This window comes from Salminus brasiliensis, chromosome 2 (assembly GCF_030463535.1).
Source record: "Salminus brasiliensis chromosome 2, fSalBra1.hap2, whole genome shotgun sequence".
Classification (NCBI taxonomy): domain Eukaryota; kingdom Metazoa; phylum Chordata; class Actinopteri; order Characiformes; family Bryconidae; genus Salminus; species Salminus brasiliensis.
Genome location: NC_132879.1, coordinates 27,129,466 through 27,145,442, shown reverse-complemented (window position 1 = coordinate 27,145,442; position 15,977 = coordinate 27,129,466). Strand labels below are relative to the sequence as shown.

At 40.6% G+C, this 15,977-nt stretch overlaps 1 protein-coding gene across 4 annotated transcripts; it reads left to right on the top strand.

The window, feature by feature from the left end:
- The first annotated feature begins 3,377 nt into the window (after positions 1-3,377).
- Positions 3,378-13,743, top strand: LOC140549971 (transcription factor 12-like). Of its 4 annotated transcripts, XM_072673761.1 has the most exons (13): positions 3,495-3,561; positions 3,904-3,982; positions 5,959-6,058; positions 6,906-7,045; positions 7,356-7,497; positions 7,608-7,672; positions 8,194-8,290; positions 8,827-8,900; positions 9,068-9,253; positions 10,592-10,688; positions 10,791-11,019; positions 11,583-11,815; positions 12,899-13,743. In XM_072673761.1, exons 4-13 carry the CDS (start codon positions 6,974-6,976, stop codon positions 13,042-13,044), a joined length of 1,341 nt encoding a protein of 446 aa, XP_072529862.1. In that variant the 5' UTR covers positions 3,495-3,561; positions 3,904-3,982; positions 5,959-6,058; positions 6,906-6,973; the 3' UTR covers positions 13,045-13,743. The 4 variants fall into 4 exon arrangements, with proteins under 4 accessions (XP_072529860.1, XP_072529859.1, XP_072529862.1 ...); XM_072673759.1 differs by lacking the exon at positions 3,904-3,982 and having other exon boundaries at positions 3,378-3,561; positions 11,586-11,815; XM_072673758.1 differs by lacking the exon at positions 3,904-3,982 and having other exon boundaries at positions 3,378-3,561.
- Positions 13,744-15,977: the final 2,234 nt, after the last annotated feature.

Below are 15,977 nucleotides of genomic sequence, written 5' to 3'. Positions count from 1 at the left end.
TGCTTGTAGAAAGAAATGCGTTTGTCCATCAGGCTCTGTTTCTTAGTCAAGTGTTGAAGTACAGACTGAGGACATTCTGATACAACATATTCATAAGGAGACTCTCTCATGGCTGTCACCTTACATCATGTCCTGTGTTGTCCTGGCAGTGGTGGCCGTGGCGAGACAGTAGGGGGTTGTCTGGCCGATTCGAATGAGAAGTCACAGTGTTGGCTCTGTTGGGGGTCCCTAATTGGATTGACTGGAAGCTCACTGTTAGCATCGTGCTGCATGATATTGTGTCACCCCAGGGCGCAACGGTCAGGCTTGCACCACCTCAAGATTTGGTTGCCAAATCTAAAAGCTTAGGAGATCTCAGTTTTTCAACTGGGTGTATGTCCTTATTAGATCATCTGTCTCTGAATAGAACACCAGAATCGCAGTGTATCACTGTACAAATACCTATGCATCGTAAAAAACACTGGCTTGTATGTCTTGTATGACCTTGCACATATGCCCATACATACATATTTGCATTTTCATCTCTTTGTGGCTCTTCTTAATTTTATTCTATTTTATTGCAGTTAGCAAGTTTCATTGGGTCATATTTCGTTGTGACTATTTGTCAAGATGTATATTTGACACCATTGTTGTATAGCATACATGTTTGGTGTTTGTAATTTACAGGATTAAAATGTGTCAGATGTCCCTTCTCTGAGTGCTGCTTCACCTCATCGGCTAACACAGATAACTGCTCACTTCCCTATTTTTCTGAAGTAGTCATTCGTTTAGCCACAAAAGTATTTTACTAATGGACTGAGTATGTAAATGTTATTTGGGGGGAGTGATCAACACAGGAGGTTCACAGTATGTCACCACAACGTACAGAACTCTCATTATTCAACTATTCCAATACAATTTTTACACATGCTAGGGCACCTTTAAAGGGGTAATTTACCAAAAAATTCCACAAGTTACCACTTTACCCCAGCTGTAGAAAATCAGCCACAACATGTTTGCTTCTTTAGATCTGGGGTGTAGATAAATAGTTGAATTTAAAATTTTCAAAGTAAAAACAAGCTTTATGGTTCCAATGTATTGAATGTGTTGACTTAAAATAGACACTTGTGTTTATGTATTTTATTCATGTAAACAAATATTTTAAAATAATGAAACAATTATTTTTCAAAGTGATTGGTGAAGTAGAACAAAACATAACACTTCATTTATAAGTAATAAGCTGTATTTATCTGGGGCTGGGGGACAAAGGCAGCACTAACCTCATGCCTTTTTTAATTAATCAAATGACATTTTACATAATTCCACATTTGTTGCCATTTAGAATAACATAACATACACAGTAAGTTGAAGCCTCCAGGTTGCAACTGGAGCCTTCAATTTACTTGAAACATTGCTGAAGATTTATTTAGGTAGGTTTTTATTTTCTTTGTGACATTCACCTCTGTCTCGTAGATTCTTTTCTCCTGGAGGGTGACGCGTGCTTTCTTGGGTCACCCATTCAACAACAGACAGGTCGGCAGACAGTAAATCAGGGATTAAGTCGTAGTGGAAGTCCACAAGAGGTAATGAGGAAAAAGCACCACAGCCGAGACCCAGACAGAGCAGTGGAATAAAAATAACTTCTGCTCTCCCACCCTCTCAGACTCATCACACAACACGTGCTAGTTTACCTGAAGCCGTCTGAGTCGGAGTCTACAGAGGAAGTAGGTCAGAAGACAAAACAGGACACCACTTAGTGGCTTAAAAATAAATTAGAGTGAAAACGCCTCTCTGATTTGTCTTTTAAGAATAAAGGCAGTTTGCAGGCCTGAAGTATGCAGGAACTCCCTTTCAACTACATTATGCTGTATTTGTCATTGGGCCTTTGAGCCATACATGTTTAACTTGCAAGGTAGGTCTTCCTGACTCGTACTGTGTGGTCTTGTAAACATAAGCGTGTGTGTACGTTGTGCCGAGAGCTTAAAGCAGTGCTTTTTCATGCACACTCACCAAGCACTTTATTAGAAACACATAAAATCATAAAATCACGCAGATACGAGTCAGCAGATTCAGGTAATGTTCACATCAGTATGGAGAAAAAATATGATCTCAGTGAGCATAAATGGGTACTGTATTATAGTGAAAATAGGTGTTCTTTGCAGCATTTAACTGGTTCTTTAGGTTGTCAGGGTTCTGTTTAGAACCACTCCCTTTCATTTTTTGATCTCAGTGATTTTGAGCCTGGCACGCAGGTATTTCTACAACTGCTGATCTCCTGGAATTTTCTGAAGAACAGTGTCTAGAGTTTACTCAGAATTATGTCAAAAAACATCCAGTGAGCCTCAGTTCTGCAGACAGAAACGCCTTGTTGATGAGAAAGGTCAACAGTGAATGGGGAGGCTTGTTTGAGCTGACTGAAATAACCAGTCTGTACAACTGTGATTAGCAGAAAAGTATCTCTGAATGCAGAATCCAATATGTCAAACCTTCAGCCACAACAGCAGAAGACATTATGTTCCTCTTCTGTCAGCCAAGAACAGAGAGCTGAGGCTGCAGTGGGCACAGACTCACCAAAACACATCTCACATGAGTTCAGTGTTCTTCAATTGCTTTGCCAACCACAGCATCTGAATGCATCCAATAGAACACCTTTTGGGATTCACTGTGTCATGCAATCATGTTACCATTGACCCCCAATATGAAAAGAATGCTTCCAACATCTTGAGTCCATGCCACAAAGAATTGTGGCTGTTTTGAGAGCAAAGGGAGGCCCGACCTAGCGTTAATATAGTATGTGTTTTTGATGACTGTGTGGTTGGGGTCTTCTTGATCTTGATTTTTTACTCAAAGATTTTTACTCAGAATATTTATTTGAGTTGATTTAAACCAGTTGAAGTACTTGCTAACTCATGACGTAATTAATTTAGGTTGAAATATTTTATATATGTCTTAGGCCCAAGGCAGTTCTTTTAGAAGCATTGATCTGGTGCCTATTGCCTTCGCTGTGAACAATTCTGAATCAACATTTTCTCTAGAACTGCTCATTTCTCATTAATCCATTCTGGTCAATCACATCTATCACTTTCTTCTCATTTTAACATTTTAATTATAAAGCAATTTGAACAAAGAACCAGTTGACCCCCCTCCTCAACAACCTGTGGTGTTTTCTATGAACAAACACTAACATCATTTCACTCTGGGCAGCTGAGTTCAGTACAAAATCTGATCAAAAGGAGATTCTACTTGCACCCCCCCTCCCCCCCCTCCATCCTGTCTCACATGGTTTGTCCCAGCCTCAGTAGCCACCCCCTCATGCGCCTCTCGCAGTGGTTCGGTCTTACTTTGCATTAGCAGTGTGGGAGTAGGTGTAAAGTCAGATGAGAAGGGCTGTGAAGAGAGAAGACCTCTAAGCATCTGAGGCTGAATCTGATCTGAGTGAGAGAGGAGTTTTGGGAAGTTTACTGAGCAAAGGACACCTAAAGGCACTGAAGGGATTTTGCAGCAGCAGTCATGTTTTGTGCATTTCCTGGCCCAGGGTCAGCCAGCAACTCTCTGGTGTATCACTATGGCAATGGGAAAGGGGTGAGTTGTGGCATTTCTTTATGTGTCTGCTGTAAATTAAATTGGACCTAGCAGTGTTTAGGATGTACAAATGTCAGGTATGCCTGTGTAATACAAATGTGATATTAATACTGATGTGATTGTAGTCTTCTTTCAACTGTCTGTCAGAAGCAGTACATATAATAGATAGCAGCAGTTAATGCAGGTCCAGGCTCAGCCAGCAACTCAATTACTAATGTAAAGTTACACTCTGAGCATAAATGGGTACTGTATTATAGTGAAAATAGGTGTTCTTTGCAGCATTTAACTGGTTCTTTAGGTTGTCAGGGTTCTGTTTAGAACCACTCCCTTTCATTTTTGAAGGACCCCTTTATAGAGGTGTATGGCAACTGCAAAACGATGAATTGGGAGACTTCCCCTTCCATGCGTCGGCTGTAAAATAGTAGGTTTGCACACAGGATCTTTTGCAATATTCAGGATGTATATACATATGTACAATAATACAACCAATACTAGTCATGCACAAGCTACCACATATATTAATAAGATATGTAAGATATATAACAGTCTGTATAACATACGTATAACATTGGCAGCTATATTCCATGAATATTTTGCATGAGTGTTTGTTTTATTCAAACAAACATTCATGCATAATACTGTTTAGTACACTAAGAAAATATGCTCATGATTCCTGTTATCTATCACTTATCATACAATAATCAATAACCTAGCTGATGTCATCATAGATTTTGTGCATGTGAAAATGATTCAGTAATTCAATGCATAATGCCTCTAAAACCAGGCCAGTGCATGTCAGTGATTGTGTACATCCCTAACATGCTCCATCCTCTTTGTATAACTCAAGCAATTCTCTGGAAGAGTGCTGCTCATCTCTGCAGTAGTTCAAAGTTTGTTTAGAGCCTCTGGCACAGTGTACCTACTACTTTCATGGTTCTTCTTGCCCGCCGTTGGCTTTTGGGGCTTAACTTTAGAAGTCCGAAAGCAGCCTATCCTGTGTATCTTAGAAGTCCGAGCCCAGCTGTAGTAACGAGTGGGATATTTTTTTGCCGTGAGGTGAAATGCCCTGGATGGTATGTGGCTGAACTCTGGCAGATGTTTTCTTCCCCCCATGCTCTCCACCCCATTACAACAGTGCACAGCCCCCTCTTTGATCTGCACACATGGTAAGTGCCTCCAGACGGGCATGGATGACACAGAGCAAGGGGGGAAAAATGAGTTGCACATGTGTGGGGCTGATTTGGGCTAGGCCGAAAATCTTCAGGCCAGCCAGTCAGTGAGCTTTGATGAAACGTGTTTCATTGAATCCAGCCTTTTGTATGCCATGAGACATTTGCAGATACATTCCTGCACAGTGCCTTGCTGCTTTGGTTTCTGTGGCAGTGTTTTTACTGGCTCGGGCACATACTTGCTCAACGTCATGGCTGTAAGTAGCCCCGCTGCTTGAACGAAGAGACTTCTTTGATCTTCATCTTACTGAGTTCTTTGATATCTAATGAAGTCTGGGTCATAGAGTCAAGCAGAGAGACAGAAAGAGAGAGACAGAGAGACAGGGAGACAGAGAGAGAGAGATCTCTTCTCTTTCTTGGCCACAACACTTCCGTGATGACCCCGGCAGGTGAGAGAGGTCATGCTGAGGGTTGTTAAGATTATTAACGGGTCGCCTAGCCAGCCACTACTGACTGGGGGCAATTGGCTTGATCCTGCACCATATGCTGCACACCGTAGGTTAGAGCATGGCTGCGGCTGACGCGGCCCAATCCTTTTGGGAGAGGAGCCAATCAAGGTCAGCGCTGCGCTTTCTGGGTCATGTGTCTGTGAATGGGGCAAGCGGAATCCTCAGCCGTTCTTGTGGGAGTCTGATTCCAGAAGGCCGTTGCCCAGGCGATGCACGTGCCATTGATGTGGTCCAAGGAGGCCTGTGGTCATTTCCTGCAGTGGGAGGGAGAAGGAGAGAGAGAGAGGCAGGGGGAGAAGGGAGGGAAGTGAGATCAAAGCACAAAGCAGGTGCATAGCAGGCTGAGAGGAGGCTTAAAGTGTGTGTGTGTGTGTGTGAAATTAATTAAGATAACCACATGAAATCCATGTTAATGACTGTAATATATAGCTGACATATGTATTAAATAAAAGAGCAATACATATGGACACAGGGTGCAAAGCTGCAGGCCTCTTTACCGGACAACCATGAATTCTAAGCATGATATCATCATGAAAGTTTAATAGGTCAATAAATAAATTGACAAAAGTGAGTCAGTTGTGTTGGTGAAATATATTTTGTTAATGTGAAATTCCAACTTAAGTACAAGTCGATTCAAATGCATGACGCTCTAAAAGTGTGTGAGATTAGCGAGTGAATGGGCATTTGTTTCAATGTGTTTTTTGTTCTTTATATGGCAGGTGTACTCTCCATCTCCAAATCCAGAGGAGCTGAAAAGGGAGTCTGCTTCCTACTCATCATTCAAACTCCCCAACACAAACTTCACAAACACAGTGTTTGGTAAGTCTATCTTTTGTATGCTTCAACAATGTGTTCTGTCAATTTTCTACTCGAAATCTTTTTAGTCGACCAGGGACTACTATTGTGTGTGAACACTGTGTGTGAATTGTGCATGTGTGTGTGTGTGTGTGTGTAGTGTAGATGATTTCTGTTGTTGGAAAGTGTTTTACTCTCAAGGACACCACAGTCCCTTGGGAGGGGGAATGAAATAAGATATCCTCTACAGAATTTACTCCACTGCTGTTTCAAGGACTTCTTTGGGGCAGGGGTGGGGGTACAGAAAAGCGTACACACACACACACACACACACACATGCACAGACTATGTTTTCTCAGCTGCTTGGGAAGCCTGGTTGGTTCACATTTTGAAAAGAAAGTCAGGCATTTACAGCCAAACCGAAAATCATTTTGAAAGTCACAAAGGAAAGCACTGTGAATTGAATTCCTGGTATTAACTGCGCTTTAGAAGTGCTCTCATGAGCTTTGGAGTTCTTTGCCACACTTTTGACTTCTGCCAAAGCCAATACGCAGTAGTGGACTACTTTAGGCCTTCGCCAAAGACTATATACACTCCGGATTTGACAGTGATGCAGCTTGACATTTGCTTTGAATTGCAAATTAAATTGTGTAACTGCAGGGAAAAGAAGTGCCATTAGCAAGTTACACCTTCCATTATTGCTCCATCTATTTTCCTTTGCCTGAATTGTGCTTTTTATATGCCATGCAATAATTCCCACTCAGTTGTTAATCTTAGGGAAAGGTCTGAAGAAATAAAAGAGAAAAGAAAGCAGGAAGGAAACCATACTCAGATCTTGTTTTTATTAGTTTATTTTGTCATTTTCTTTCAGATGGGCCAAACAGCTCCACAGACCCCTGGAGCTCATCCAGTGGGATCAGCCCATCAGGCCATGGAGGCATGCTGGGATCATCACCATCTAGCCAATCACCGCCTGGGAACTACTGCAACCTTCCAACACATGAGCGTCTGGTAGGATGTTACTTCAGAGTGCAGATGTGTGTGTCTTGAGATAGTATAGATGTTCAAAAATCAACATTACTTAGAAACTGTGCCAATTCAAAGGAAGAAACGTGATGATGCACAATGAGAAATCTTCAAGGCTGTATAGGCCTCAAAAACAGTAAACACTGACAGTGCTGTTCTCCCTCCAAGACTGATTTAGCTTATATTTCAGAGTCTGAATTGTTTTCTTACAATATTCACCTACAAGTTAATTATTTCATTATATTTAAATAAACTCTCATATTCAATACTAAAAGTCAGTGTTTGTTTTCCTCAGAACATCCTATCAAATTCTGCAGTACCTGAAGCCAGCAAGCGTCTTCCACCAATGTCTACATTTCATAGAGGCAGCGGCAGTGCTGCACTTTTTGTGCCTGCACCCCATACTGTAGCACCCAGTGCCACAGACAGATGCATGGGTAAGTAATTGTGTATAGTCATCGTGATTACAGCTCAAATTGACTGGGATATTGTGGATATATTGATATTTGTAGATATAGTCCTGAATTATCTATGTGAATGCTTTCAGGTGGTCAGGGGAACCATGTTGGAGGATCACACACTGGAGACGCCCTTGGGAAAGCCCTGGCTTCTGTAAGAACTCACTTATTACAACAGCCAGTTTCACGTACACTTAAGGATATAGGATGCCTTGATCACCATAGTAATGATGTTTCATTTTTGGGTAAATTAATGCTTGTCAAATTTACATATAGGTAAACTTTGATCTGGCAGTTGTGTATATTGTTTAAATTTTTCATGATGAATGGACCAATAGAAATGCTTTATAAAAATTATATTGACCTCCTTCTCTTATCAAATGACTGTTTTGGATGTATGAGGTTTTTGCACGACAGTGGCAATTTACTGTATGTGATTTTTTTTTCTTTCTGGCTCATGTGTTATGAGGGACTGTAAATCCTGGGTAGTAAAAGGGATCAGGATTGATGATGTAATTTACTTCACTACATTTTCACCTAAGACCCTGAGGTGTTGAGAAAAGGGTTTCCTATAGATGACAAGTTGTGCTTTTAAAATGATGCATGCGCTGTCACTGAAATCCCATCCCTGCTTCTCTTTAAACACCCTTCTCTCTGTCTCTCGCTCTGTGTTAGATTTATTCCCCTGATCACACCAGTAGCAGTTTTCCATCCAGTTCCTCCACTCCGGGGAGATCTCCATCACCTCTTGCTGCTTCTACAGTCTCAGCAGGTAAAATGCATTGAGGAGATCAAACAGCGTTTCCTTTCCTTTTAACATTAGCGTAACTGGCCAGGAATTGCTAATGACACCTCTTAGAACTGTAGTGTGCACGGTACATGCTATTCACTGTATTTCTATAGCACATTCTTAAGAAATAAAGAACTTCAAATCGTTCTCTGAGCAATGCCATAGAAGAACCACATTCCATAAAGAACCATGTTTGTGATAGAGAGTGAGAGTCTGAAGAACCATCACTTTATGTAAGCATTCTTTACCAATGTAAAGGTTTTTCTGACTCATCTCTACATGTATTTCCACATACATGGTCTCTCTGGAACCAAATGTGGTTCTTCTATGGCATCACTCAATGAACCATTTGAAGCTCCTTTATTTTTTAATATTGCAGGTCATAACTCCTACAGGATACTTTTGTGTAGAATTATAACTATAATTGATAACTCACAGACACTGAGAATCACTCTTTGAGATGGTCAGTAGAGGCCGATGATCATTCCATCTCATTCATCTTTTTTTTTTTTTTTCAGGAGCCAACCAATGGCCCAGATTAGCTGGACAGCCATCACTGCCGTCCAATTACGATAACTCCCTGCAGTCTCTGGTAAAGTCCTCTCAGTAACATCTGTTTTAGCTGTGAACTCTGACTAATCTAACTCCTCCTGCTGTTGGATGTTCAGCCGGATTTTATTAATGCAGTTTCCAAAGACAACATGATGGTTTCACATTTTTCCTTACTCAGAGTTCCCATGTCTGCTTTCTGCATTGCAGATTGAGGACAGGTTGGACAGACTAGACGATGCCATTCATGTTCTACGAAACCATGCAGTGGGTGGGACAAATATCCCCTTGACCAATGACATACGCTGTCTAATTGGACAGACACAACACGGATCAATCACAATGAGGCCTAACTACCCCATCTCGGGACTAGTGACAAATGGATTACCAACAGATGTAAGTCCTCCTTATCTCTTATACTAACTGTTGTCTACGCTATGAGTGAAAAATACTGATACACAGAAGTGACATGATATTATGATTTTCATTACTGTATTAATTCTCAAAAACACAGTATTGGTTTTGATTAATAGTTTAAAAGGAAAGATTGGTACCAGACAGTGGTTCATTTGTGTCACTAGATAGCAGTGTTGTACTATGTTGATCCCGCTGTTCTGATTGCACAGAAAGTAAAATTCTTTTGACTCAGATTTACTGCATAGTGTGTTTTTATTCTCAGATTTTCTTCCTAAATTTTAATGTAAAAATTTGCAGTATCGCAATATATTGAATCGTAACACCTGTATAGTGCTACGTATTGTATCGCAAGGTTTTTGCCAATACACTGCCCTAGTCTGCACTGACGTTACAGACATATGCGTAACAAGGGTTTTGCCATTGTGTACAGTGGGTAAAATTATATGACCTTGCATATTTTCCATGTACTGGAGAACTGATGATCAGGTTCTTTTGGATTGAGAACATTTTCATGACTCAAGTTTATAATGCAGGTGTTATTGTTATGCAGAGTACTAAAAAAACATTATGGTGTTCAAGAAGCCCAGCAGATATTATCAAAGCAGGGAGAAAAAGACTAAGAGATTAAGAGAGATATTTAACAACTTTCTCTGAACCAGTGGCGACGATACAGCCACCACTACATATTTACATAGTTTACAAAGGTTTAGCAAAGGCAGTGGTTCTAAATTGAACTACGACAACTCAAACAACCATTTGGATGCTTAAATGGCTCTTTGCCTAGTCAACAGGTTCTTCAGATTGGGGGAAAACCTAGATGCTTCCACACAGAACCTTTTAAAACTGCTTTTTCATTACTATACACAAGCCTTTTTTCTAAGAGTGTATGAACCTTTTCTGCTAATTTCCAGCATTTTTATTTTAATTGGTACAAATATTATAATATTTTACATCATCAACACTGCAAACATGTTCTGCATGACCCTACAATAATGACAAAAATAGTTTATTATATAGATGATAACCGTAACAGCATCCATCAGTCATTTCTCCAGACAGGCCTTGGATTTTATTTTTCACACCAGCCCACTTTTAAATAACCATGGGGTTGACTGTCGTAGACCAGCATGGCCTTCACATTTTAGTTAGAATGAGAGATGTGTCTGGAGAGCTGAAGTTTAATTTAGCGAATAAAATGGTTCAAAAAATGAGATATGCAGAGGAAAACAGGGGACTAAAAGAAGGAGACCAGAGGACTAGGGGTGGGCAATGTGACAGATATAAACTGTTATGGTTTCTGCTTGTGTGTCTTGACAGGTGTCAGCTGACCCAGGTGAGGCTGCACATTTGGCCATCCATTCTTCAGCTGCTCCTTCCTCTTCTGATCTGACTAACCATGAAGACAGTTTCAGAGGTCTGAATCTGTCAGATGTGAATAGCTCATTAAGTCAACATCATTGTTTTAACTGATAACTGATCATAAAAACAGCTCACTGATCAGAGTTGTCCCTCTCAGCTCTGGCTGCAGGGCTGCTCTCCAACTTATCTCCCGGCCCTCTGGAGGTGAAAGTGGAGCCGTCTGACGGAGAAGAATTTAGACTGCACCAGGCGCACCTTGCCCACCCGTCTCACTCCTCTCATTCCAGCTGTCTGTCTCACCCCTCGTCTGATGGCATGCATTCTGATGCAGAGAGTGACACCAGAGAGCCAGAAATGCACAGTGTTGATCCTTCCACCAGGAACAGGTGATGTCCTCCCGTAACAGCAGGATATCTTCATTTCATCACCTACAGCTTTATAACTATATTGTAACTATATAGCTGTTCTGTGTTATGATAATGTATGTACATTGTTTTAAGGTGTGCAGTATGGTTGCTTTGCATTAATTACGGTCCAATCTTTTCAAAAATACTAACCACATACCCAAATTGGCCACAAGAGGGCAACAGGGAACTACAATAGAAATATACAGGTTAATGAAAAAGCTGAAAACCAACATTTTGAGCACTGTCCGTAGGCCTGTCCCACTATCCTATAAACACATTTTGAAATTAAAATTTCCAGTGATCTATTTTGTTTCTTGATGTCATACACCTCAATAAAACAGGAAATAGGACTGGAAAACAGGAAAGGAGCTAATAGAGTAAAAAAAGTAAAAAAAGACACATACAAAAGTGCAACATTCAGTTATTTGAGCTTATACTTACATCTTTTCTTTGTGTGTTTGTGTGTGTGTGTGTGTGTGTGTGTGTGTGTGTGTGTGTGTGTGCACATCCGTGTCTGCCTGGATATGTGTGTTTGTTTACAGCAGCATCCATGAAGATGAAGAGCTGTCTCCGGAGCAGAAGGCCGAGCGGGAAAGGGACAGGAGGATGGCGAATAACGCCCGCGAGCGTCTGCGTGTGAGGGACATCAACGAGGCGTTTAAAGAACTGGGCCGCATGTGCCAGCTGCATCTGAAGAGCGATAAACCCCAGACCAAACTGCTCATTCTGCACCAAGCCGTCGCTGTCATCCTCAACCTAGAGCAGCAGGTCCGGGGTAAGCATTCCCTGCACTCAGAATCAGCAGTTTACTCACTTAATCTATATGTGGGCCCTCACTCTCATAACTACATAACTTACATATTAGTTCCATAGAGGTTACCAAGTAATATTTAGTAATTATTAAATAATTAGACATAATAGTCTTAAATAAATATCTGAATAACACCACTAGACTTATCATGCTCTAGAAAGTAGCCATTACAACACGGGTAATGAAGGAAGGGTGAGCCTGTGCCCATTGCAGCCTCAGCTTTCTGTTCTTGGCTGACAGAAGGGAAACCCCACATGTTTTTCTGCTGTTGTAGCCCACCCACCTCATGGTTGGATGTGTTGTGCATTTTGAGATGCTTTTCTGTTCGGTATAATTGTACAGTGGATATCTGAGTTACTGTAGCTTTTCTGTCAGCTCAAACCAGCCTGACCATTCTCTGTTGACCTCTTTCATCAACAAGGCATTTCTGTCTGCAGAACTGCTGTTTACTGGATGTCCTTTTCTTTATTACACCACTCTTAGTACATTCTAGAGACTGAGGTGCTGAAAATCTCAGTAGATTAGCAGTTAAAGAAATACTTAAATCAGCCTGTCTGGCACCAACAATCATGCCACACTCAAAATCACTGAGATCACATTTTTTCTCCATTCTGTTGGGTGGTGTGAGCATTACCTGAAGTTGCGGATTCCTTTCTGCAAGATTTTATTCCCTGCAATGCTGCCACATAATTGGCTGATGAGACAATTGCATAAATGAGTAGGTGTACAGTCTTATTTATACTACTGCCTTGATCTAAACCTGTATTTGAAAGATATCCACCCACATAAAATCTGTTCTCGGGTAGAGAATATGACGAACGAGCTTGTCCTGAAGAAAGTAACTTGGTAACTAACATGAGAATAATATGTCAAGGGAGTGAATAATTTATAACTAAAGCATGGGCCTACATACAGGCCTCTGGGGTTTAAAGACCCATATGTGGCCTACTTGTGTGAAACAATTCCGTTGTGCTGGAAAATGTAATTATTTTGATACCTGCTGTATGGACTAAAGCAGCATCAACCTGTGCGCTGTGTCCCCTCCAGAGCGTAACCTGAACCCTAAGGCCGCATGTCTAAGGAGGAGAGAAGAGGAGAAGGTGTCAGCCCTGACGTTGGACCCCCACACTTTGCACACAGTCATCCACACAACACTGTCTGACCAAATCAACAGCCTGCCTGGACATCTCTGACAGCCCATATGTGGTGTTTGTGTGTGTGGCCGTATGTGCGTGTTTGTGTATGTGTGTGCATCTGGTTTAATTCCATTAATGGCAGTATTTAATCATAGCCAGATATGTTTTACCAAACGTACACTCCACTTTTATAGCACTTTCCTAGCCGTTAGCAATATAATTGTCCTTCAAAAAAAAAGATGTACATTTTTGTCTCCAGTGTACACTGTTTATATGTACACAGTTACCTGACAAGCCAGTTTTTGTTCCTACTTCCAAACTGCTGTTGGAAAACAAGCCGCAGGTCAGAGAATCCTTAGCATTCTCCAATGGCAATCCCACTTTATGAGATAAGGAGACCAAGATCATTCAAATATTATTCAAATCATACCATTGTTGATATAGTAGACTTCAACGGAGTAGTTGTGTTGTGTAAAACTGGTTTTACAGTACTTACTCTTTGTAAACCTAGGTCTTTGACGAGGATCAATTTCTACAAAAAGTGGATTTTCTTGATGTATCTGATCATATATCAATTATATGGCTAATTTGTCTCTTACATTATATGTGACGACATTACAGAGTATGGAACCAAAATGTTAATATTTTGTTGTGATTTTCTACAAATACGTTTTTTACATGTGAAATGGAAAGACTGATATTTCGCTGTATAACTTACTTCTTTCATAGCCTTTTGAAATAAAGTGCATAAAAAGAGCTCTGTGAGGTTGTGTGTTACTGAGACGCCCCCCCCCCCACAAATCAACATCTCTATATTACAAGAACATATCTTGTTAGTATTAGATATGTCATGAAGACAATGTATTATGTTGTAATTATGACATATATCTTGTAACCAAGTATCCTTTAAGTATTTCTGTAACACAGAAAGCTTTAGCACAAGTAACAGCCAATAGACAATATTTCAGAATAACAAGAGATTCCCTCATAATTACAAGATCATAATTGCAGAATAATACCTCATGATAACGATATTTTATTAACATTTGAAATTCACAACAAAACATCTAGTATTAGTGACATGCTGAAGAAGCAGGACACCTCTGTAGTCACACCTATGGACGCCCATTCTCACCACGTATAAATAACATTATTTTGAGACACTGTCTTATTATTTTAAAATATTCTCTCATTCTTTTAAAATACTAAGAGTATAAAATACTTAAGGTATTATTCTAAAATGATTTCTAGTTATTTTAAAATCCTTTATATTATATATTATATATTTCTTTTTTAAAAAATGATTAATGCTCTATACTATCTAAATCATATGCTATTTTATACTATTTATAATAATTTTATACTATTTATTTTTGGTTTAGGGACTGAGCTTTCATGCACACGTGTTGGTGTTTATGTATTTTATTTTAGACCAAAAGTGCCCCCCCTAAAAAAGACTGCTGGGAGTAGTAACTTCCATTGGTTACTCAGTTTTTATAACCTTGCAACTCTTGCACTTTTACTCACGTTATGTTTAGAAAGACCCTTTTATTTCACTGAATTTTCCACTATTTTACTGATTTGAACTTTTAGTTCAGCTTCAGCTCTACCCATCTCAGCGAATATCGTCGCTGTCCGATGAAAAACATGAATCTCCAAAATGGTGAATTTCTAGAAGAAGGCTTTTTGAATTTTCTGATCCTGAAGTCAATGTAAAATAAGAGTTTATACCAAGTAATCTAGAGTTTCTTCTACTGGTCTGTTCATCCAGAATGCTTGACACAGTGTACAGAAGCAGCTACAGGGTTGAAAAGTAAAAACAGACAAAAATGGAGATCCATGTTTTTCATTGGACAGCAGTGAAATCCTAACGTATCGTAGGTGGACGTCCTGTTGACACCTAGCTCCAGCCTGGAGTTCTGATCAGTCACACAGAGAACCAGGGTGTTCTACTTCAGGAACCAGCGTTCTGGAACGTTCTAGATCGGCGGTCCGTTAGCTCTGGGTCAGGGTGTGGACTCTCCTGGATCAGTCGCGGGAGTCAGAGTTCAGCACGCGCCTCCTGCCGACCAATCGATGCTCTGTGGGAACTTGTAGGAGTGTCATACCAGTCCAGCGAGACTCGCTTCCAGACGCTGGAGCTCAGAGTTTCTCACAGGACGCCAGCCTGCTAACCTGGCGCTGGACGAGCGAGCTGGCTTCAAACGCCTGCTGAGCGGGATGCCGTCTCCACTCTGAAGCTCTGAAGCTCTGAAGTGAACATTGGTAAGCTAGCTAACTTTCACACCTACTTCGCTGCCGTTATTCGACCGAGCAGCAGGAGAAACGGGCTTATTGATAACAGTGAAAAGGGGGTTGAGAAAACATGGAGGAATTAACCAGACATTTTAACGCTGTAGTGACATATAAAGTCGTACAAAGACACCACAAAACGATACACTGAGGTGTGTGCAAAATACTCATCGAAAAGTCATTGAAAGTTGACATTTTTTCTCGTCCTGCAAGCTGTGTGAAATGTAACCCACCTGAGACAGCCAGCGAAGACCAGGTTATGTAGAGATAGTTGTAGGTCACGTCAGTTGGGGAGCTAGCTAGGTCATTTTGTAGCAGGTATGTCTTGGTTTTATTAGCCTTTCAAACTATGTTGGGGAATAATTTGAGGATAATTATTGAATTTTTGTATTAATTAACTTTTTTTTTTAACTCTATTAATTATATTTGAATAGTGAATATTAAAAAGTTGGTCATCCGCAGCCGATCCTCATGCCTTTTTCTCTCTTAGACAAATCCAATCCAGTGCTGATAAGGACCCGAGCCGTCAAGTAGGAGGCCGATACAATAGGACACTGTTAATGGACAAGAGCATCTGTTGTCACAGTAGACCCCAGAGTTGGAGCACTGCTCGATTTCTTCTCCTCTCATTTTGTCGTAAGTGCAGCTGGATGACCTACTAATGCTGTACTATTGTTCCACAAGATGATGTAAAAAAC